The sequence below is a fragment of the Trachemys scripta genome, chromosome 2, assembly GCF_013100865.1.
Source record: "Trachemys scripta elegans isolate TJP31775 chromosome 2, CAS_Tse_1.0, whole genome shotgun sequence".
NCBI lineage: Eukaryota > Metazoa > Chordata > Testudines > Emydidae > Trachemys > Trachemys scripta.
This window is the reverse complement of record NC_048299.1, coordinates 31576308-31595364: the sequence shown is the minus strand read 5'-3', so window position 1 is coordinate 31595364 and position 19057 is coordinate 31576308. Positions and strand designations below refer to the sequence as shown.

The 19057-nt window shown below is 42.1% G+C and overlaps 1 protein-coding gene across 1 annotated transcript in view; it reads right to left on the bottom strand.

The window, feature by feature from the left end:
• The window catches only part of ARMC4 (armadillo repeat containing 4), a 196603-nt gene that overhangs the window by 65486 nt on the left and 112060 nt on the right, over nt 1-19057 (bottom strand). The window contains exon 15 of the mRNA XM_034759339.1: nt 10508-10750. Within this exon, the coding sequence (XP_034615230.1) occupies nt 10508-10750 (243 nt within the window). The remainder of the gene's footprint in view (nt 1-10507; nt 10751-19057) is intronic.

Here is a 19057-nt window from a genome sequence, read left to right as displayed (position 1 = left end):
CATTTTAATAAAAATGTAATCTATACAAACTGATTTTGCATTCAAATAATTTGATATTGAATATTTCCAGTGTAAACTTTAACATGGATTGCTCAAACAAACATGCATGCCCTCTAGACATCTGTTTGTTATATCTATCATCTTCTTTGAAACAATACTATTTGCCAGCACTTTTGAGAAGTCTGAGCGTATCTCCTGCCAACTCAGACCACATGTACAAACATAAACAAACAATGTTATACTGAATCTATTTTGTGCTCACTGGTAAAATTACAGGGTTTACTTCTGGTAGAGTGTAATCTCATCTTTTCTGACACCACAATTTAATATGTTTTTTAAAACTTTCACAATATTTTTTGCAAACTGCTTTGATAAATTGTATATCAGTGACTCTAAATCCATCTGGCTAAAATAATCTTATATTTTAGTCCATAAGACTCTAATGCCTCAGCACTGAAAACTAGATTTAAAATCTATAGATTTTCTAAAAAAAAAAAAGACTCATGAAAATGTAGTAAAATTTAAAAAAATGGAATAAGAAATAAACGCATGTAGAATCATTAATAGAAAAAGAATGACTGGAAAAGAACTTCCTCAAAATAAAAAATAAGAACATTGCAGTTGGTGGGGACACATCACTACATAAGATTGTGCAGGAGAACAGATATGGAGAATAACAATGCATTTTGTACCTTGGATTGGTGAAGCCCATTCACATAGCTATGCTTTGGGGAAAGATAAATTACCTGTTGCTATACAAGTGCCTACCATACCACCAGGAAGAAGCTTGCATGCTCACCCAGCCTCCAAGGGCTTCATCCTGTGTTAAAGCTGCATTAATATGAGGATGAGGGAGTGGACTAATTTGAAGAAAAATGTAATTTCAGAATGAAGATGTAGATCAGAGCTACATTTCATGATCCATCTCTTCCCTCCCCATGCCCATATCTACACTTAGAACAATTTAATTTCCATGAGTTGCCTTAGAATATCACCAAGGTTAGGTGCAGCATAGCAAAAAGTGCCTACTCAGACCTTCCATATGCAGAGAAATTTACGGTGTCACTCTAAAAGAACCATAGAGAAACCAAACAGAAAAGATCTACAGAAGACCTATCTTCATAAGAGAGGGAACTGGATTAATGTATAATCATCTAATCCTACTCCCTTGCTGATGCAGGTTTGCTCTCTGCAGTATATTTTCTAGTGCTTTGGGCAGTCTAGCACGTAATCATTCCATGTTACGGGGATTCCAGCATTTCCCTTAGGAAATTATTCCACAATCTAATAGACTTCACTATTGAAACTTTTCCTGATATTCAACCTAAATTTTCACTTTCTTAATCCTATCCTCCTAATTATTATCCCCCTCTTGAATAATTCTAAATGATTCCTCTCCATCCTCATTATTTGCAATATTCAATTTAGGAACTTGAGTATTTATTTATTTTTTTAATTAATTACACAAAGTACTAGACAAGTTCCCCTGTCAAACAGTGTGTATAGATTCAAATAGCTGGTAGTAATTGCTTATGCTAACATGATGATTTTAGTAATGCATGAGATCTGGTTCCAGGAAAAACAGAGATGCCACACAATACAAGATTGCTCAACCATAGCTTGCTGAACAAATGCAGCTAGGGAAACAACATAATGCTAGTTTCCGTTTGAAAATGTTCAATCTACACTAAGGTCCAGATTCTCCCCTGTGATGTGGCTACTTTGCGCTACACTGCTGGTGAATATTAGGTCAAGAACAGCTGGACATGGGAGGATCACCTCAGTGCAAGGGAATCCGCCCATGGTGCAGAGCTGGAGTTGCAGTTGCTAACCCCTTACCCCTGCCAAGTATAGGGGGAAGGGAGGGTTTTAAGACCTACAAGTCAGATTTTCCAAGGCAAGAACTAACAGTACAAACAGGTGATCTACTAGGACACATCTGAAGCCACTCACTGGAAAAAACAAATAGGAATTGTGAGAGATAAGAGGGGATCAGTCAGCTGAACCAGAGAGGGCACAAAAACTGTAGCCAGAAGCTCTCATCGCCTGAAAGACACACAGTATCCAAGGGAGCTTGCTTTGTTTTTTTTCTAGAGGAAGACATTGGTGGATCCCCATCACCTTGAAAAGACTGAAAATGAAAGATGGATGTATGAAGAGGTTGCCAAGAGACCAAAAAAGGAGCATTTCATCTGCTAGGTACAGATAGTTATTCTGGGCATAATTGAGCAGATCCCTCAAAAAGAAGTTACTTGCTGATATCATTCCTATATAAAGGTGTAGTAGGGAATGAGGTATCAAGCCTCCCTACACAGCACTCCTATCAAATTAAAAACCATTAACAAAATGAGATGACAAAGGATTCCAGGCAACCATCTTTCATCAGGATAATTTGCAGTTCCATTAGCACTCTGAAAAGATTAACGGAGATGGAGTAAATAGGGGCACTATAGCCCTTTCTGCTGATATGATGAACACTTATGCTAGCACTTTTGTCAGCAAAACTTTTGCCAGTCAGGGTGTGAAAAAAACCACACCCCTGACCGACATAAGTTTCACCAACAAAAGTGCCACTGTGGACAGTGCTATGTCAGCAGGACAGCGTTTCCCACCAACATAGCTACTGCTGCTCATTGGGGGGTGATTTAATTATGCCGGCAGGAGAGCTGTGGCCATAGTGTAGACAAAGCCTACTGTTTCAAAGTCTTGTGGCTGGGGGAAATTCACAATGAGAGTATCTTACCAAAAGATTTACATTTAGCTGCCTTTTTTTGAAAAATGAGAAGATATGGTAGGGGCAAGATTTGGGGAAGGGCTCTCTGTGTTAGTTTTCTGATCTATTTTATATAATTGCAATATCAATTTATTTTTAGGTACATACTTGTATATGTTTCTAAATCTGATTTATTATAACAGGATAATATACTATCCTGTATTTATATTCTGGGATGAGGAGGGGATCTAAAATCAACAAATCTAAATACTTAGTACTTGAGCAGTTTAGTGTACTAATAGATTCCAAATCATGGAACTGTCACTTCTCTACATTAAAAAACTGTACAGTGGGTGGTCCAATCTTCCTCACATTATTAAAAAAACTATAAAAACTCAATGGTATGCTTAAAAAATAGCAGCCAGAGAGTACATGTAGAGCAGAATGGAGAGCTGACTATGATTACACCTAGACCAGGACAGAGAACTGACTGCCTTTAATTTCTGTACAGCACTTAAAATACCCAGGGTGAAATCCTGGCTTCTACTGGATGCCACCCTGTGATGATAAGTTCTATATAAATTTAGAAAAACATATATATTAGACATATATATTAGAGTTTTTGATTGGCCAAGGTTCTTATAATCTTTCCACTCAAATTAATCCCTTCAGCACTATTTTTCGTATTCTTCTCGCAAATCTCACCAGTGAATCTCATTCTGATTCAGAGGTGTCCAGATCTGAATACAATATTCCCATATGTGGTTTCTTGCTATTTGTAATAATGTCAGAAATTTCAGTTCTTGCGGTAGTGTCGGTGATTAATAGCTTGAGGGAAATTGCTCATCAGTTTTGGCAAATTCAACGCTATTACTATTCCCCATAAACCTTGCGATGGATTTCAACATAATACTGCCAAACTCTATTTTCAGTATTTCAGTATCATTAAGTTGATAGTTGATTATCCTTCCTTGATTATTATAGCAGCACCAAACTACAGAAGTGACAGAGGTTGAACAATGTCTATATAAAGCCTTTACTTTGAACTAGCCATAACTTTAGTTAATATATTCTTTTGAAGCTAAGACTTTCCATGCTTGTTTCCAAGCTTGCTGTTAGTCAGAGAAAGATGATTTTTGACAAGTTTCACAAAACTGTTGTAGACAATTGTGAGGTATCAGAACATTAAAAAAATATGCTCCAATTTTGCAAATCCAGGCTGGAGAGCTGTGCGAGGCAGAGGAGAGTTCTGCAAAATACTTTCTCCATTCCTGTCCCCAGGGAAGGTCTCCTGCAGGTGTTCTGTAGGATTCAGACTCTACTGATCTTGCTGGGACAGGCTAGGGGCAGTGTTATGAGGCCAACAGACTTCTCTCTGCTGATTGAATCAGATTTACCTGGCCTACAACCCCTCTTCCTTGGAAAGGGAGGATTTTCAGGGGCAACAACTGGCAGAGGACTCTGTGGCAGCAGAGCTCCACTAGCAGCAGTCAGCTTCCAAAGAATTTTCTACAGGAGATCCACAGAGTTTTGGTGTCCAATTCCAGACTGGTTCTATGTGAGTGAGGAAGCCAACCTGCCACCTTCCTCACCAAGGGAAGAATTTCCCAGCTTTTATGTGAGAAAAACCTAAAAAGGGGGGAATATCAGGTGCTAAACTTTTTAATTGAAGGTTTGTTTTGTATATTATTCATAAACAACTTCATTGGAAACTTTACGTTAGGCATGACATTAGTCCCTAGTAAACATTAATCATTTTGCATAAATAAAACAAAGAATACACTGAACATGATGCAACCACATGGAATTATGATTCTCACTATGGCTCTCTTCATTGATTCTGCTTGCCTATCTAGGTTTCTCTGTCCATTCTCACAATATCTTGACACTATTTGTGCAAACTCTTCTGTACAGCTCCACCTCATGAATTGGCCATCTCTTTTCAGATCACATCTGAAAACATATGGTTCTCCCTTCCTATCTCTATCCCTATCACTATTGGCATGGAGGGGAATAGTTTGTTCAGAAGGAGAGGCAGGAAAAAAAGTAAGCAGGTGCTGCATTGTACATCAAGAATATATACAGTTGTTCTAAGCAGGCTCAGATTAACCACTGTGCACTCAGTGCACTTGCATGAGGCCCCCATCTCTGGACCACTGGAAAAAGAAAATCAGTCTGCACACACACACAAAAATCAACCCAGGGCCAGGAAGAAAGCAGGGCAGGGCGTCACTGGGGTGGGGCAATGCTTGCATGCTGAGGTGAGAGCCAATGGGGCAGAGCGGGGAACCAGACCAGCCCCATCAGACAGGAGCCTCTGTGGAGTGGAGTGAGTGAGGAGCAGGCTCTCTAATCCCCATCTGGGCCTCCCACTCCACCGGGGGCAGGTCTGACCCTTCCCTCTGGGCCTCCCATTCCTCAGAACAGAATCCTCTCCAGGGCCGCCTACCCCCTGAAGGCAGGACCCAACCCCCCCAGGGCCTCCTACACCTGAGGGATGCTCTCCCTCAGAGGTACAGAAGGTAGAGGGCCCCAATTGCCATAGTGCAAAGGGCCACAAATTATTTAACCCAGCCCTGGTTCTGAGGTACACAAGAAGGTGAGAGGCAGACCAATTGAAAGTGTCTGGGTGAATATAGAAGGGGATAAAAGGGAGCAGTGTCATGGTAGGAGTCTACTATAGACCACCAACTCAAGAGAAGGAGGTGAATAAGGCATTTCTAGAACAAACAACAGAAATATCCAAAACATAAGTAGTAGTAATGGGGGACTTTAATTACCCAGAGATCTGTTGGAAATCTTTAATAGGTTCTTGGAATGTGTTGGGGACATCTTGTTTCAGAAGCTGGAGGAAGTAACTTGGATGGCAGCCATTTTAGACTTGATTCTGACTAACAGGGAGGAATTGGTTGTGAATCTGAAGGTGGAAGGCAACTTGGGTGAAAGTGACCATAAAATTACAGACTTCATGTCCTCATTGTATTGCTCTCCCTCCTTACTTTCCTTAGAGTCATGATATCTGTAATCTTATGATCACTTTCTCTCAAGTTGCCTTCCACCTTCAGACTCACAAACTTGGATTACTGGTAAGTAAGGTCCCATGGGAAGAAAATCTATATGGAAAAGGCCCAATGGTAAACTATCCCACTGTGGAGGAAATATAGGAAAAATAGTAAGAGGCCAATATGGCTGGATCAGGAGCTCTTTAAGAACCTGTTCATTAAAAAAGAATCCTAGAAAAAGTGAAAACATGGACAAATTGCTAAGGAATAAAAAAGCAATCATCCATGTTTCCATTTTTCTTTCCTCCACACTGGCATAGTTTACCGTTGGGCCTTTAATACTGCCTCTTTGAGAGAAAACTGCCAGCTGTCCTGAACTCCTTTTCCCCACAGATTTTCTTCCCAGGGGACCTTACTTACCAATTCTCTGAGTTTGTTAAAGTCTGCTTAAGACACTCTGATAATTAAACTAGGGAAATGTGGTCTAGATGAAATTACTATAAGGTAGGTGCACAACTGGTTGAAAAATATACTCAAACAGTAGTTACAATGGTCTGCTGTGAAACTGGGAGTTCATATCTAGTGGGGTCCTTCAGGGGTCTGTTCTGGTCCCAATACTATTCAATATTTTAATTTATTACTTAGATAATGAAGTGGAGAGTATGCTTATAATATCTGCTGATGACACCAAGCTGGGAGAGATTGCAAGCACTTTGGAAGGCACGATTAGAATTCAAAACAACCTTGACAAATTGGAGAACAGGTCTGAAATCAACATGATGAAATTCAATAAAGACAAATGCAAACTACTACATTAGGAAAGAAAAATCAAATGCATAAACACAAGATGGGGTATAACTGGCTAGACAGCAGCACTGTTGAAAAGGGACTGGGGTGTATAGCGGAACACAAATTGAATATGAGTCTACAATGTTATGCAGTTGTGAAAAAGACAAATATCATTCCGGGTATATTAACAGGAGTGTTGTATGTGAAAGATGGGACGTAATTGTTCTGCTCTACTTGGCACTTGTGAGGCCTCAGATAGAGTACTGTGTCCAGTTTTGGATGCCACACTTTAAGAAATATATGGCCAAATTAGAGACATTCCAGAGGAGAGCAACAAAAATGATAAAAGCTTTAGAAAATCTGACCTATGAGGAAAGGTTAAAAAAACTGAGAATGTTTAATCTAGAGGAAAGTAGACTGAGGAGGAATCTGATCATAGTCTTCAAATATGTTAAGGGCTGTTATAGCAAGGATGGTGATCCATTGTTCTATATGTGCACTGAAGGCAAGACAAGAAGTAATGGGCTTAATCAGCAGCAAGGGAGATTTTAGGGAAAACTTTCTAACTATAAGGGTAGTTAAGTACTAGAACAGGTTACCAAGGGAGATAGTGGAAACCCTGTCTTTATAGGTTTTTAAGAACAAGTTAAACAAACACCTATCATGGATGGTCTAAGTATATTTAGTCCTGCCTCAGTGTGGGAGGGGATAGACTAGATCAGTGGTTCCCAAACTTTTGTGTAAGATGACGAACCAATTGCATTTTGTCTTTTTTTGTGACCCACCAAGGCTCCAAATTTGGGGAGGCCCCCCAAAATCACAGGCCAGTGTCCTTCTCTTTCTCTACCACCTCCTCCTCCTTGCCCTGCCAAGAGGGCAATGACCAGCAGCGCCCTCCACCACAGCACAACAAGACTAATCCCAGCCTGGAGGGGAGGTCTGGGTGGGGGCAGGGGTTGGAGAGTGATCCTGCCCACACTCGCCCCGCAATGGTGGCTGCCGTTCCTCAGGGCTGGGCCTGACTCCCTGCTCTGAGTGTTATGACCCGGCGCACAGGGTTGCAGCACCATTCAGATTTGGCTCAGTGCCCTTCTGTGTGCCAGATCACAACACAATTCACTAAAATTTGGTCCAGCTGCTCATCTGTCATAACAGACGAGCAAACAGGCCAAACCTGATAAGTGCTGTGATCCTGTGCACCAGGTTGCAATGTTCGGAGTGGGGAGCCAGGACAGGAGCTGCCACTGCAGGGTGGACTTGCTCTTCAACACCTCCCACCCCAGAATCTTCTCTCTGCACCAGGCCTGCAACCCATCTAGAAATTTTCTGTGACCCACAGTTTGGGAAACACTGGACTAGACAACCTTCTGAGGCCTCTTCCAGCCCTAAATTTCTATGATTCTACTAATTAACTCTGTAAAGCATTTTGAGATATGGGGTGAAATCCTGGCCTCAATAAAGTCAATGAGCCAATCACAATGGCAGGCCCTGTGAACAGGGACCACGCCTCTCAACTGTTTCTCATTGCAAGGAATGTCACTCATTTTAGTCCCCAAATTAGCTACTTTCCACACATATTAGGTATCCCCTCATATTTCTGTTGACACTTACAGAAAAAATTATTTATACGACAGGAATGAACCCCACAGCATTTTAAGTTTCCTGCATGAATAATTTTTTTGTGTCTCACATTTTGGTTTTGTCACACATTATGTCCCACATTTGGTGTTTGGCATTGAGTGATATGGTAGTGACTGTTTATCCTCATCTCCCTTGTTAGCCAAACTGCCTAGAAAAGGATAGTGTGGGGAAGCAGAGGGGCAATGGCTTCAGTTCTCTGGCCTGTCTGTGGAGCAGAACTGGTACACCAGGAAAAACGATGGATGACCCAGAGTGTGCACCCGCCGTGCATGATGGGGAACTCTAGTGTCTCATTCCTTTAAGGTGCTTAGCACTAAATCCAGCAAATCATTTAAGCATATGCTGAATTTTAAGCATGTGATTAGTTCCACTGAAGTCAATGGAATTAAATCATATGCTTAGACTTAAATATGTACTTAATTGCTTTTCTGGATCAGGACTAGAGTACTCTGCATCTTGCAGGATTGAATCCTAGGAAAGACTGTAGCACAATCTCTCCCAGTACTGCTGAGGGATGGAGCAGATCAGCACTGCAGTCTGCAAAGAGTTAAGTGTGAAAGGCACAGTCTAGCTCATAATAAGTAGTTAGCTGTGCCTGCTTTTTTCTAGTGATAAAAAATACATTTTAGTCCTGGACTACAAATTTGCTTCCTTAGTTATCTAGTGTTGAGAATAATTTCAATGGAGACAAATTTTCATATGATTCTAATTTGAGATTCAATTCCTTCCCCCAATCCTGGCAGCCCTTTTTAAAATTTCCTCCCAAACAACCTGTACTCTCTCCTTCTCAAACACAAGATGGACTTTGTTTGACCACAATTTTAGCAATAACTTATGTTATTTTTGGTGCTTAGATTGACCACATTTCAGAATGAAGCTATCCATACTGGGTATTTGAAGTGATAGCCTTGAGTACTGGAATATGTCTGAGGTTTTACGAGTGTCAATTTATATTTATTGGTGTTTGAATTTCTCAGTTGATTTATGATGTTCATTCTGTTGGGTTAATATATTAGTGTATACGGCTGATGCTTACAATTCTTCATATGAAATATGCTGTGGAGTTTATTTCATTTATGCATACTTTTATACTACATGACTAACACTGTTCATATATGCCATGTTTACAGTTGTGCACTATCTAGGCTTTTGCCACTGGGTGACAGCCAAAGCATGAAAACAAAAGCCCTATTCAGCAAAAGGAATCTTTGCAGTGCTATATGAATATCAAGTGAATTATGCAAATCAGAACAGCAGAGGAATAAGACAACTATCTCTTTCTGACCATGCTCATGTGTGAGGAGGGAATTATGCCCACAACCTTGGGGAAAATGTCCCTGTTCTAAACACAGCAGACATACTAAATGCAGACCTGGATATTTTATTGGAACATTTCTCACAAAATTTAAAGTTTGATTTTCGCAAGCTGTACAAATCTGACATTAGAAAACAAGTCAGAGAGCAGTAATGTTCTGAATAAAACACCAACTTTTTTCTTTGGTTCTGTGTGTGTGCTGCTGCTGGTGGTGGTGGTGGGCTATATACTTGCCTAAAAAGAGAAAGGGTGTGTGTGTTAATTTAGAAAGAGAATTAACATGGATTTTTTGTTTCCAAGTTAAAATACTAATAATATTCCTATTATAAGAGTTTCAAAAAACCTTTTTCACAGTGCTAACTGAACACATTTCTGTTACTATAACTTTTCTATAATTTTCTATAATTACTCAATGTAGGGTAAGTTGAGGAAAAGTATGTCCTCAGCTGTGAGCACTTGAAAACAGGAATTTATAAACTAGTTCAGAAAGTTAAATCAGATCTGGATAAAATCAATAATTTTAAAGGTTTATCCTAATCTTTCAAGAACACAAAAGCTTTTTCTTCCAATAAAGTATTTTTCTGCTGAAATGTTTGTCTTTCTATATAGCATTATCTACAGTAACACATAACAAAAATACACATTCTGTGGAAAGCCAAAAATACAGGTATTGTTCAAAACAGTCACTGAATAAAGCCAACACTAACCTGACAAAAGCAAAACCTATAAATGTGCTTACACTATGAAACAACTGAGAAATTAACTGGAGTTTTAATGCAGAGGGGGTCATTCTAGTGTGTTATGAATAATATTCTGAGCTGGCTGATATTAAAATAATACATCACATATTTGGTATAATGGGACAATATACAAATTAACTATTCTGTGACTTAAATGCAGAATCTGATGGCAAATAAATCTCTCTTTTTTTTCATTTTGTATAACAACCTTAACTATATTCATGTTAGAATGTCCAATGTTTAGCCAACACAATTGCCAGTATTTTTCATTTACATGAACCATTTAGAATGAAGATGAGCAACTTACATCATATTTTCAGGTTCTGTTGCACAAGCTCCCACTGCTTTTGTGACATTCACAAGAAGTGCCTTATTGGTTCCAGTAAGTAAATTAACTAGGGGTGGGATGCCACCACATTTCCGGATAATAGCTCTATTTGCCGGCTCCTGACAACATTCCCCTAATGCTCCAACCACATTCACAAGGACTTCTTCAGGCTGATCAGTCAGTAGTACTACCAAAGTTTCAATGGCTTTGTATTCCCGAAATCTAAATGTTAACAATAAAAAAACAAAAACATCATTGCCTTTGTATTAAGGTTACAAGATAATGTTTTCATTTTATAAACAAATTGCATTGCTAAACAAACAACTGCATGTGTTATCCATTCAAAAATAGTTAATGGAAATGTAATGGACAGTGAAACAGTACAGTGAGGCTGAAGGAACTGGGATTATTTAGTCTGCAGAAGAGAAGATTGAGGAGGGATTTGATAGCAGCCTTCAACTACCTTCAACTACCAAAGAGGATGGAGCTAGTGGTGGCAGATGACAGAACAAGGAGCAATGGTCTCAAGTTGCAATGGGGGAGGTCTAGGTTGGATATTAGGAAAAACTATTTCACAAGGAGGGTGGTGAAGCACTGGAATGGGTTACCTAGGGAGGTGGTGGAATCTCCATCCTTAGAGGTTTTTAAGGCCTGGCTTGACAAAGCCCTGGCTGGGATGATTTAGTTGGGGTTGGTCCTGCTTTGACCAGGGGTTTGGACTAGATGACCTCCTGAGGTCTCTTCCAAGCATAATCTTCTATGATTCTATGACTTTTTAATATTTTTTTATTAATAGTTTTTATTAATAGCTCTTCTTCATGTTTGGGAAAGATACTCAGAATGTCATAGCTAAATACAAGCTGGAACAGATTGTTTAGTTTAAGTAGTTAACACATTTTGTAAGAGACCATTCAAGGTGGAGTGGCCAGTTAATATTATTGCAGTCATAGAACAAAAAAGGGGGTGGTGGTTAGTGGATTAATGATTATTGTAATAAAACATAAATCCAATGTCTTTATAAAGTGCTTGATTTTTAGTGTCTAGCAAAGTTATGAACAGAAGCTCCCAGGCTTGTCTTTTGAAAGTGTTGTGCAGATTTCCTTTGAGGATGAGGACTGAGAGGTCAGATATGGAATGATCACTTTTGAAAAGTGTTCACCCAGAGATGATATTTTCTTTTATCATTTTTCTGTGTGAACTCATTCAAGAGCATAGTAATTATCTGGTTTCACCCACATAGTTGTTACGGATCATATAGTGCAGTGGATGAAGTACACCACATGTTGTGATAGGAATGTGTAGGATCCATGGATCTTGAAAGGTGTGTTGTGGGGGGTATTTATTATCATAATAGTGGAGATATGCCCACGATTTTTGCATCTGTTCTTATGGCAGGTCTAGTTTTGCTTTCAGTGGTTGTTTCCTGGTCTGTGGGGAGCTAGCTTCTGAAGATGAGTTTGGTGAGGTTGGGAGGTTGTTTGAAGGCCAGAAGAGGTTGTTCAGGAAAGATTTCTTTCAGGATGTGGGCCCCATCGAGTATGGCTTGTAAATATGATTAATGATCCCTACAAATCTTTGGGAAAGGATTGCAGAATATCTTCATGAAAATTTCAGCAAAACCTCTCAGGAGGATTCAAGGGACATGCTTGTGTACATAAACATGGCCACCCTGCCTAACTCTATAAGGGAACGAAAAGTAGATAACAACTCTACCTCCCTCTGTTGTACCGCTACCCCTTGTAGTACGAGTAAATTAATGAAAAGACAATAGCTATGTCCTGCTAAATTGGGGGTGCCATCCCTGTAATGGGAAATCACTTACTCGAGGTAACTTCCCCTTCATTCGGCTTGTCTGTGCTCCAGAGACTGACTGGAATGTGGTGGAATCTGAAAGAGGTCCTGGCCTATGGGATAGCTGGATTCCCCAGTATCATGTCCTCCACCCTTCTCCACCTCCTCCTTGCCCTCGCTGTTCATGACAAGAGCCTGTGACTCAGGCTCCTCAGGGGTATCAATGATGGTGTGAAGGGTGGTGATGGAGTGTCCTCCAAGTATGGCATGCAGCTCTTTGTAAAAGCAGCATGTGTATGTACGGCTTGGCTCCAGATTGACTGTTGGCCTCCCTCGTCTTCTAGTATGCCAGCTGCAGTTCCTTTGCTTTCACATGGTACTGTTAGTGATCCCTGTCATATTGTTCTTCCTGCATTCCTCATGCAATCTGCTTGTAAATGTCCACATTTCTACAGCTGGTCCATAGCTGTGCTTGCACAGGCTCTTCTCCCCATAGGCCCAGGAGATCCAGTATCTCCTGTCTACTCCCAACCAGAGCACATCTGGAGCATGTAGCCACTCTGGTCAGCTGGTCAGTTGCACATAACAGTGGAAAGCTTGGACTGGGTGAATGCCTCTTTGCACAGATCAAATGGAGAATCTCTTCTATTTAGCAAGGTAAGTAGACCTAGCTGAAGGCTTCCTACTGTTTAATAGAATTTCTTGTACTTACTCCTTTACAGCAATCTCGTTCTGAGGATGTCAGCCATGAAGCATCCATGCCATCAGGTGGAGGGCTTGTAGGTTGGGATGGAGCCATTGTCATGGGAGATCACATCCATATGGAGCTTTTGCGAACAGGGGCTGCTAACAGGGAGTTTCGCAAGGGAGTTCTCCAGGTGAAGGAGGAGCAATACAGCACCCTTTTGGGGTAAGTGACTGTCTGTAGTGTGTGTTTGTTTGTGTTTGGGGGTTACTTGCTGTGTGCTGAGCTTGTGTTTGTCAGTCTGTTTGTTTGTTTGGTTGTTTGAAGGACCGTGTGCGGTGGCTGGCAGTTGGAAGCTGTGAGCTTCAAAGGAAGGTTTGAATGCTAGAAGCCTCTGGTAAGTGGCTGAGCCTTAATCAGTGGGTGGGGCATTCATACAGGCCAGGGCTTTATAAAGCAGCGCACAAGCAACTAGGGAGCTTTTGCGAACAGGGGCTGCTAACAGGGAGTTTCGCAAGGGAGTTGGGAAGGGGAGCAGGAAGGGGGCGAGTGTCCCTTGCCAGTTCTATCTGTTTTCCCTTTATTCCCCTTAAAACCTATAAACCAACTACATTCAAAACTTCTTGCTTAACAACCCTTTCAGCGGACAGGGGGCTGCAGACGGGAGTTTGACAGAGGGAGGCTTATGATGGTTAGGAAGACCCGCAACACCTGTGCCAGCACTGCTTCTGTCTCCTCCACCTGTGCCTGTAGCCAGACAGAGCGCCTGAGCATGGATGCTTCTACCCAGATCCTGGTGTGGTTTTGCAGAGACTGTAACTTGCAATTTCCACTTACTGATATCCAGGCTGGGGGGACCATCCAATGTGAGAGGTGCCTGTTGGTGGAATCTCTCAGGCAGCAGGTGGGAGAGCTACAGGAGGAGGTGGCTAGGTTGAGGAGCATCCGAATCCACGAGCAATTCCTTGACAGTGTCCATGTGGAGACAGCTGAGGTAGCTGTCCCAGTACACAGGACTGCTGATACACCACTGGTGGAGGAGGAGATGGCTCAGGGTGGACACTGGCAGCTGGTTACTTCTGGCAGCAGGCAGCGCTCCACCCCTGCTCCGAACCCTCCTGCCATGGTAATAGGTAACCGTTATGCTCTTCTTGATACAGGAAAGAAGGAATCACCCCCTACAGTAAAGGAGGAGAAGCCTCGTACCCCTAAGGCTGGGAGGTCTGCTGCCATCACTGCGAATAGGAAACGCAGGGTAGTGGTGGTCGGAGACTCTCTGCTGAGGGGGACGGAGGCGCCCATCTGTCGCCCTGACATTTCATCTCGGGAGGTATGCTGCCTGCCGGGAGCCCGTATCCGAGACGTTACGGAGGCATTGTCGAGGATTATCCAGCCCTCTGACTACTACCCCATGCTACTCATCCATGTGGGCACAAATGATACTGCGCGGTGTGACACTGAGCGGATCGAGAGTGACTACAGGGCTCTGGGAGTACGGATGAAGGAGTTTGGAGCGCAGGTGGTATTCTCTTCGATTCTTCCTGTCAAAGGTAGGGGCCCGGGCAGAGACAGATGCATCATGGAGGTGGCTGGCTGCCAAGATGGTGTCGCCAGGAGGGCTTTGGCTTCCTAGACCACGGGATGCTATTCGAGGAAGGACTGCTAGGCAGAGATGGCGTTCACCTTTCGAGGAGGGGAAAGACCTTATTTGGACACAGACTGGCTAACCTAGTGAGGAGGGCTTTAAACTAGGTTCGACGGGGACAGGTGAGCAAAGCCCACAGGTAAGTGGAGAACATGGAGACCTGGGAGATGGGTCGGAAATGAGAGGGAGTGTGGGCTATATTGGCAGACAGAAAGGAGGGTCAGGACAAAACTGGGAGGAAAGATCAAACCAGTATCTTAGATGCCTATATACAAATGCGAGAAGTATGGGGAATAAGCAGGAAGAACTGGAAGTGCTAATAAATAAATACAACTATGACATTGTTGGCATCACTGAAACTTGGTGGGATAATACACATGATTGGAATGTTGGTGTGGAAGGGTACAGCTTGCTCAGGAAGGACAGACAGGGGAAAAAGGGAGGAGGTGTTGCCTTATATATTAAAAATGTACACACTTGGACTGAGGTAGAGATGGACATAGGAGATGGAAGTGTTGAGAGTCTCTGGGTTAGGCTAAAAGGGGTAAAAAACAAGGGAGATGTCATGCTAGGAGTCTACTACAGGCCACCTAACCAGGTGGAAGAGGTGGATGAGGCTTTTTTTAAGCAACTAACAAAATCATCCAAAGCCCAAGATTTGGTGATGATGGGGGACTTCAACTATCCGGATATATGTTGGGAAAATAACACAGCGGGGCACAGACTATCCAACAAATTCTTGGACTGCATTGGAGACAACTTTTTATTTCAGAAGGTTGAAAAAGCTACTAGGGGGGAAGCTGTTCTAGACTTGATTTTAACAAATAGGGAGGAACTCGTTGAGAATTTGAAAGTAGAAGGCAGCCTGGGTGAAAGTGATCATGAAATCATAGAGTTTGCAATTCTAAGGAAGGGTAGAAGGGAGAACAGCAAACTAGAGACAATGGATTTCAGGAAGGCAGATTTTGGTAAGCTCAGAGAGCTGATAGGTAAGGTCCCATGGGAATCAAGACTGAGGGGAAAAACAACTGAGGAGAGTTGGCAGTTTTTCAAAGGGACACTATTAAGGGCCCAAAAGCAAGCTATTCCGCTGGTTAGGAAAGATAGAAAATGTGGCAAAAGACCACCTTGGCTTAACCACGAGATCTTGCATGATCTAAAAAATAAAAAGGAGTCATATAAAAAATGGAAACTAGGACAGATTACAAAGGATGAATATAGGCAAACAACACAGGAATGCAGGGGCAAGATTAGAAAGGCAAAGGCACAAAATGAGCTCAAACTAGCTACAGGAATAAAGGGAAACAAGAAGACTTTTTATCAATACATTAGAAGCAAGAGGAAGACCAAAGACAGGGTAGGCCCACTGCTTAGTGAAGTGGGAGAAACAGTATCAGGAAACTTGGAAATGGCAGAGATCCTTAATGACTTCTTTGTTTCGGTCTTCACCGAGAAGTCTGAAGGAATGCCTAACATAGTGAATGCTAATGGGAAGGGGGTAGGTTTAGCAGATAAAATAAAAAAAGAACAAGTTAAAAATCACTTAGAAAAGTTAGATGCCTGCAAGTCACCAGGGCCTGATGAAATGCATCCTAGAATACTCAAGGAGCTAATAGAGGAGGTATCTGAGCCTCTAGCTATTATCTTTGGAAAATCATGGGAGACGGGAGAGATTCCAGAAGACTGGAAGAGGGCAAATATAGTGCCCATCTATAAAAAGGGAAATAAAAACAACCCAGGAAACTACAGACCAGTTAGTTTAACTTCTGTGCCAGGGAAGATAATGGAGCAAGTAATTAAGGAAATCATCTGCAACACTTAGAAGGTGGTAAGGTGATAGGGAACAGCCAGCATGGATTTGTGAAGAACAAATCATGTCAAACCAATCTGATAGCTTTCTTTGATAGGATAACGAGCCTTGTGGATAAGGATGAAGCTGTGGATGTGGTATACCTAGACTTTAGTAAGGCATTTGATACGGTCTCGCATGATATTCTTATCGATAAACTAGGCAAATACAATTTAGATGGGGCTACTATAAGGTGGGTGCATAACTGGCTGGATAATCGTACTCAGAGAGTTGTTATTAATGGTTCCCAATCCTGCTGGAAAGACATAACGAGTTGGGTACCGCAGGGTCTGTTCTGGGACCGGCTCTATTCAATATCTTCAGCAACGACTTAGATATTAGCATAGAAAGTACGCTTATTAAGTTTGCGGATGATACCAAACTGGGAGGGATTGCAACTGCTTTGGAGGACAGGGTCATAATTCAAAATGATCTGGACAAATTGGAGAAATGGTCTGAGGTAAACAGGATGAAGTTTAACAGAGACAAATGCAAAGTGCTCCACTTAGGAAGAAAAAATCAGTTTCACACATACAGAATGGGAAGAGACTGTCTAGGAAGGAGTACGGCAGAAAGGGATCTAGGGGTTATAGTGGACCACAAGCTAAATATGAGTCAACAGTGTGATGCTGTTGCAAAAAAAGCAAACAAGATTCTGGGATGTATTAACAGGTGTGTTGTGAGCAAGACATGAGAAGTCATTCTTCCGCTCTACTCTGCGCTGGTTAGGCCTCAGCTGGAGTATTGTGTCCAGTTCTGGGCATCGCATTTTAAAAAGGATGTGGAGAAATTGGAAAGGGTCCAGAGAAGAGCAACAAGAATGATTAAAGGTCTTGAAAACATGACCTATGAAGGAGGGCTGAAAGAACTGGGTTTGTTTAGTTTGGAAAAGAGAAGACTGAGAGGGGACATGATAGCAGTTTTCAGGTATTTAAAAGGGTGTCATAAGGAGGAGGGAGAAAACTTGTTCACCTTAGCCTCTAAGGATAGAACAAGGAGCAATGGGTTTAAACTGCAGCAAGGGAGGTCTAGGTTGGACATTAGGAAAATTCCTAACTGTCAGGGTGGTTAAACACTGGAATAAATTGCCTAGGGAGGTTGTGGAATCGCCATCTCTGGAGATATTTAAGAGTAGTTTGGATAAATGTCTATCAGGGATAGTCTAGACAGTATTTGGTCCTGCCATGTGGGCAGGGGACTGGACTCTATGACCTCTCGAGGTCCCTTCCAGTCCTAGAATCTATGAATCTATATCTCTCAGGAGCAGCCAATATTGATGGGGCCATGCTGGGGCTATTACTATAACATGAGCAGAATCTTGCTTGACTTTGGACAAGACCTTGTGCAGGGGAGGAACTGTAGGGAAGGCTTACAGTAGGCCTTTTAACCATGTCAGGAAGAAAGCATCTGTCAGACATCCTGGGCTGTGACCTGCACAGGAACAAAAAAGATGACATTTTTTGTTTTCTTTTCTTGCAAATAGGTCCACCTGGAGAGGTCCCCAGCACTGGAAAATGGCCCTGGACACATCTGGATGCAGGGACCACTCATGGTGACTTGCAGATTATTTTCTCAGGCAGTCTGCCAGAGTATTTTGAACCTCTGGAAGGTAAGCCAGTTTCAGGTTGATGGATGGCTATGCAGAAGTTCCAAAGAGAGATCACCTCTTGGCATAACTTTGTCTATCGGGCTCTCACCTGTTTGTTTACATAAAACACAGCTGCTGTGTTGTCTGTGAGAACTAACAAATTCTTCCCTGTGATATGCAGGAGGAATGCCATGTAAACCAAATGGATGGCCTGCAGCTCCCAGATAGTTATATGAAGACTTGAATCTTGGGAAGACGAAAGCCCCTAAGTTTGAAGGGAGCCTAAGTGAGCTCCTCAATCTAGATCTGATGCATCCATGATTAAACTGAGTGTCTGTTGAGAAGCAAAGGGGACTCCTGCACAAACATTCGATAGATCAATCCACCATTTTAGGACAAAAATCCAGCAGGTGAATCACTCCGTCCATATGATGGTGGGCCAGAGAATACACTGAGGTGAACCAACTCTGCAGTCATCTGAAATGCAGTCTGGCATGTTGGACCACGTAAGTGCACTCCACCACGTGCCCTAGAAGTTTGAGGCAGTTTCAAATCATGGTGAGACGATGCATCTTTAGATCTAGTGCACTGAGCCACATTGGTTGGAATCTATGCTGCGGCAGGAATGCTCTGGTCAGTGCAGAATCCAGGACCACCCCAATGAATTCTATTCTTTGAATCAGATCAGGACAGATTTTTCTGTATTGATTAGGAGCTCTAGTGTGTGAAAGGCTGATTGGGTACGCTGGAGAGTACTTGAGACCTGGATCGTCCTCTCACTAGCCAGTCATCCAGATAAGGGAACACATGGATTTCCGACCTTCGCAGGAATGCCTCTACTACCAGCATGCACTGTTTGAACATGCGAGGAGCTGCTGAGAGGCTGAAAGGCAGAACTGTGAATTGATAGTGGGATTCATTGACCATGAATCTGAGGAACCTTCTGTGGCTCCAATGAATTGCCACATGGA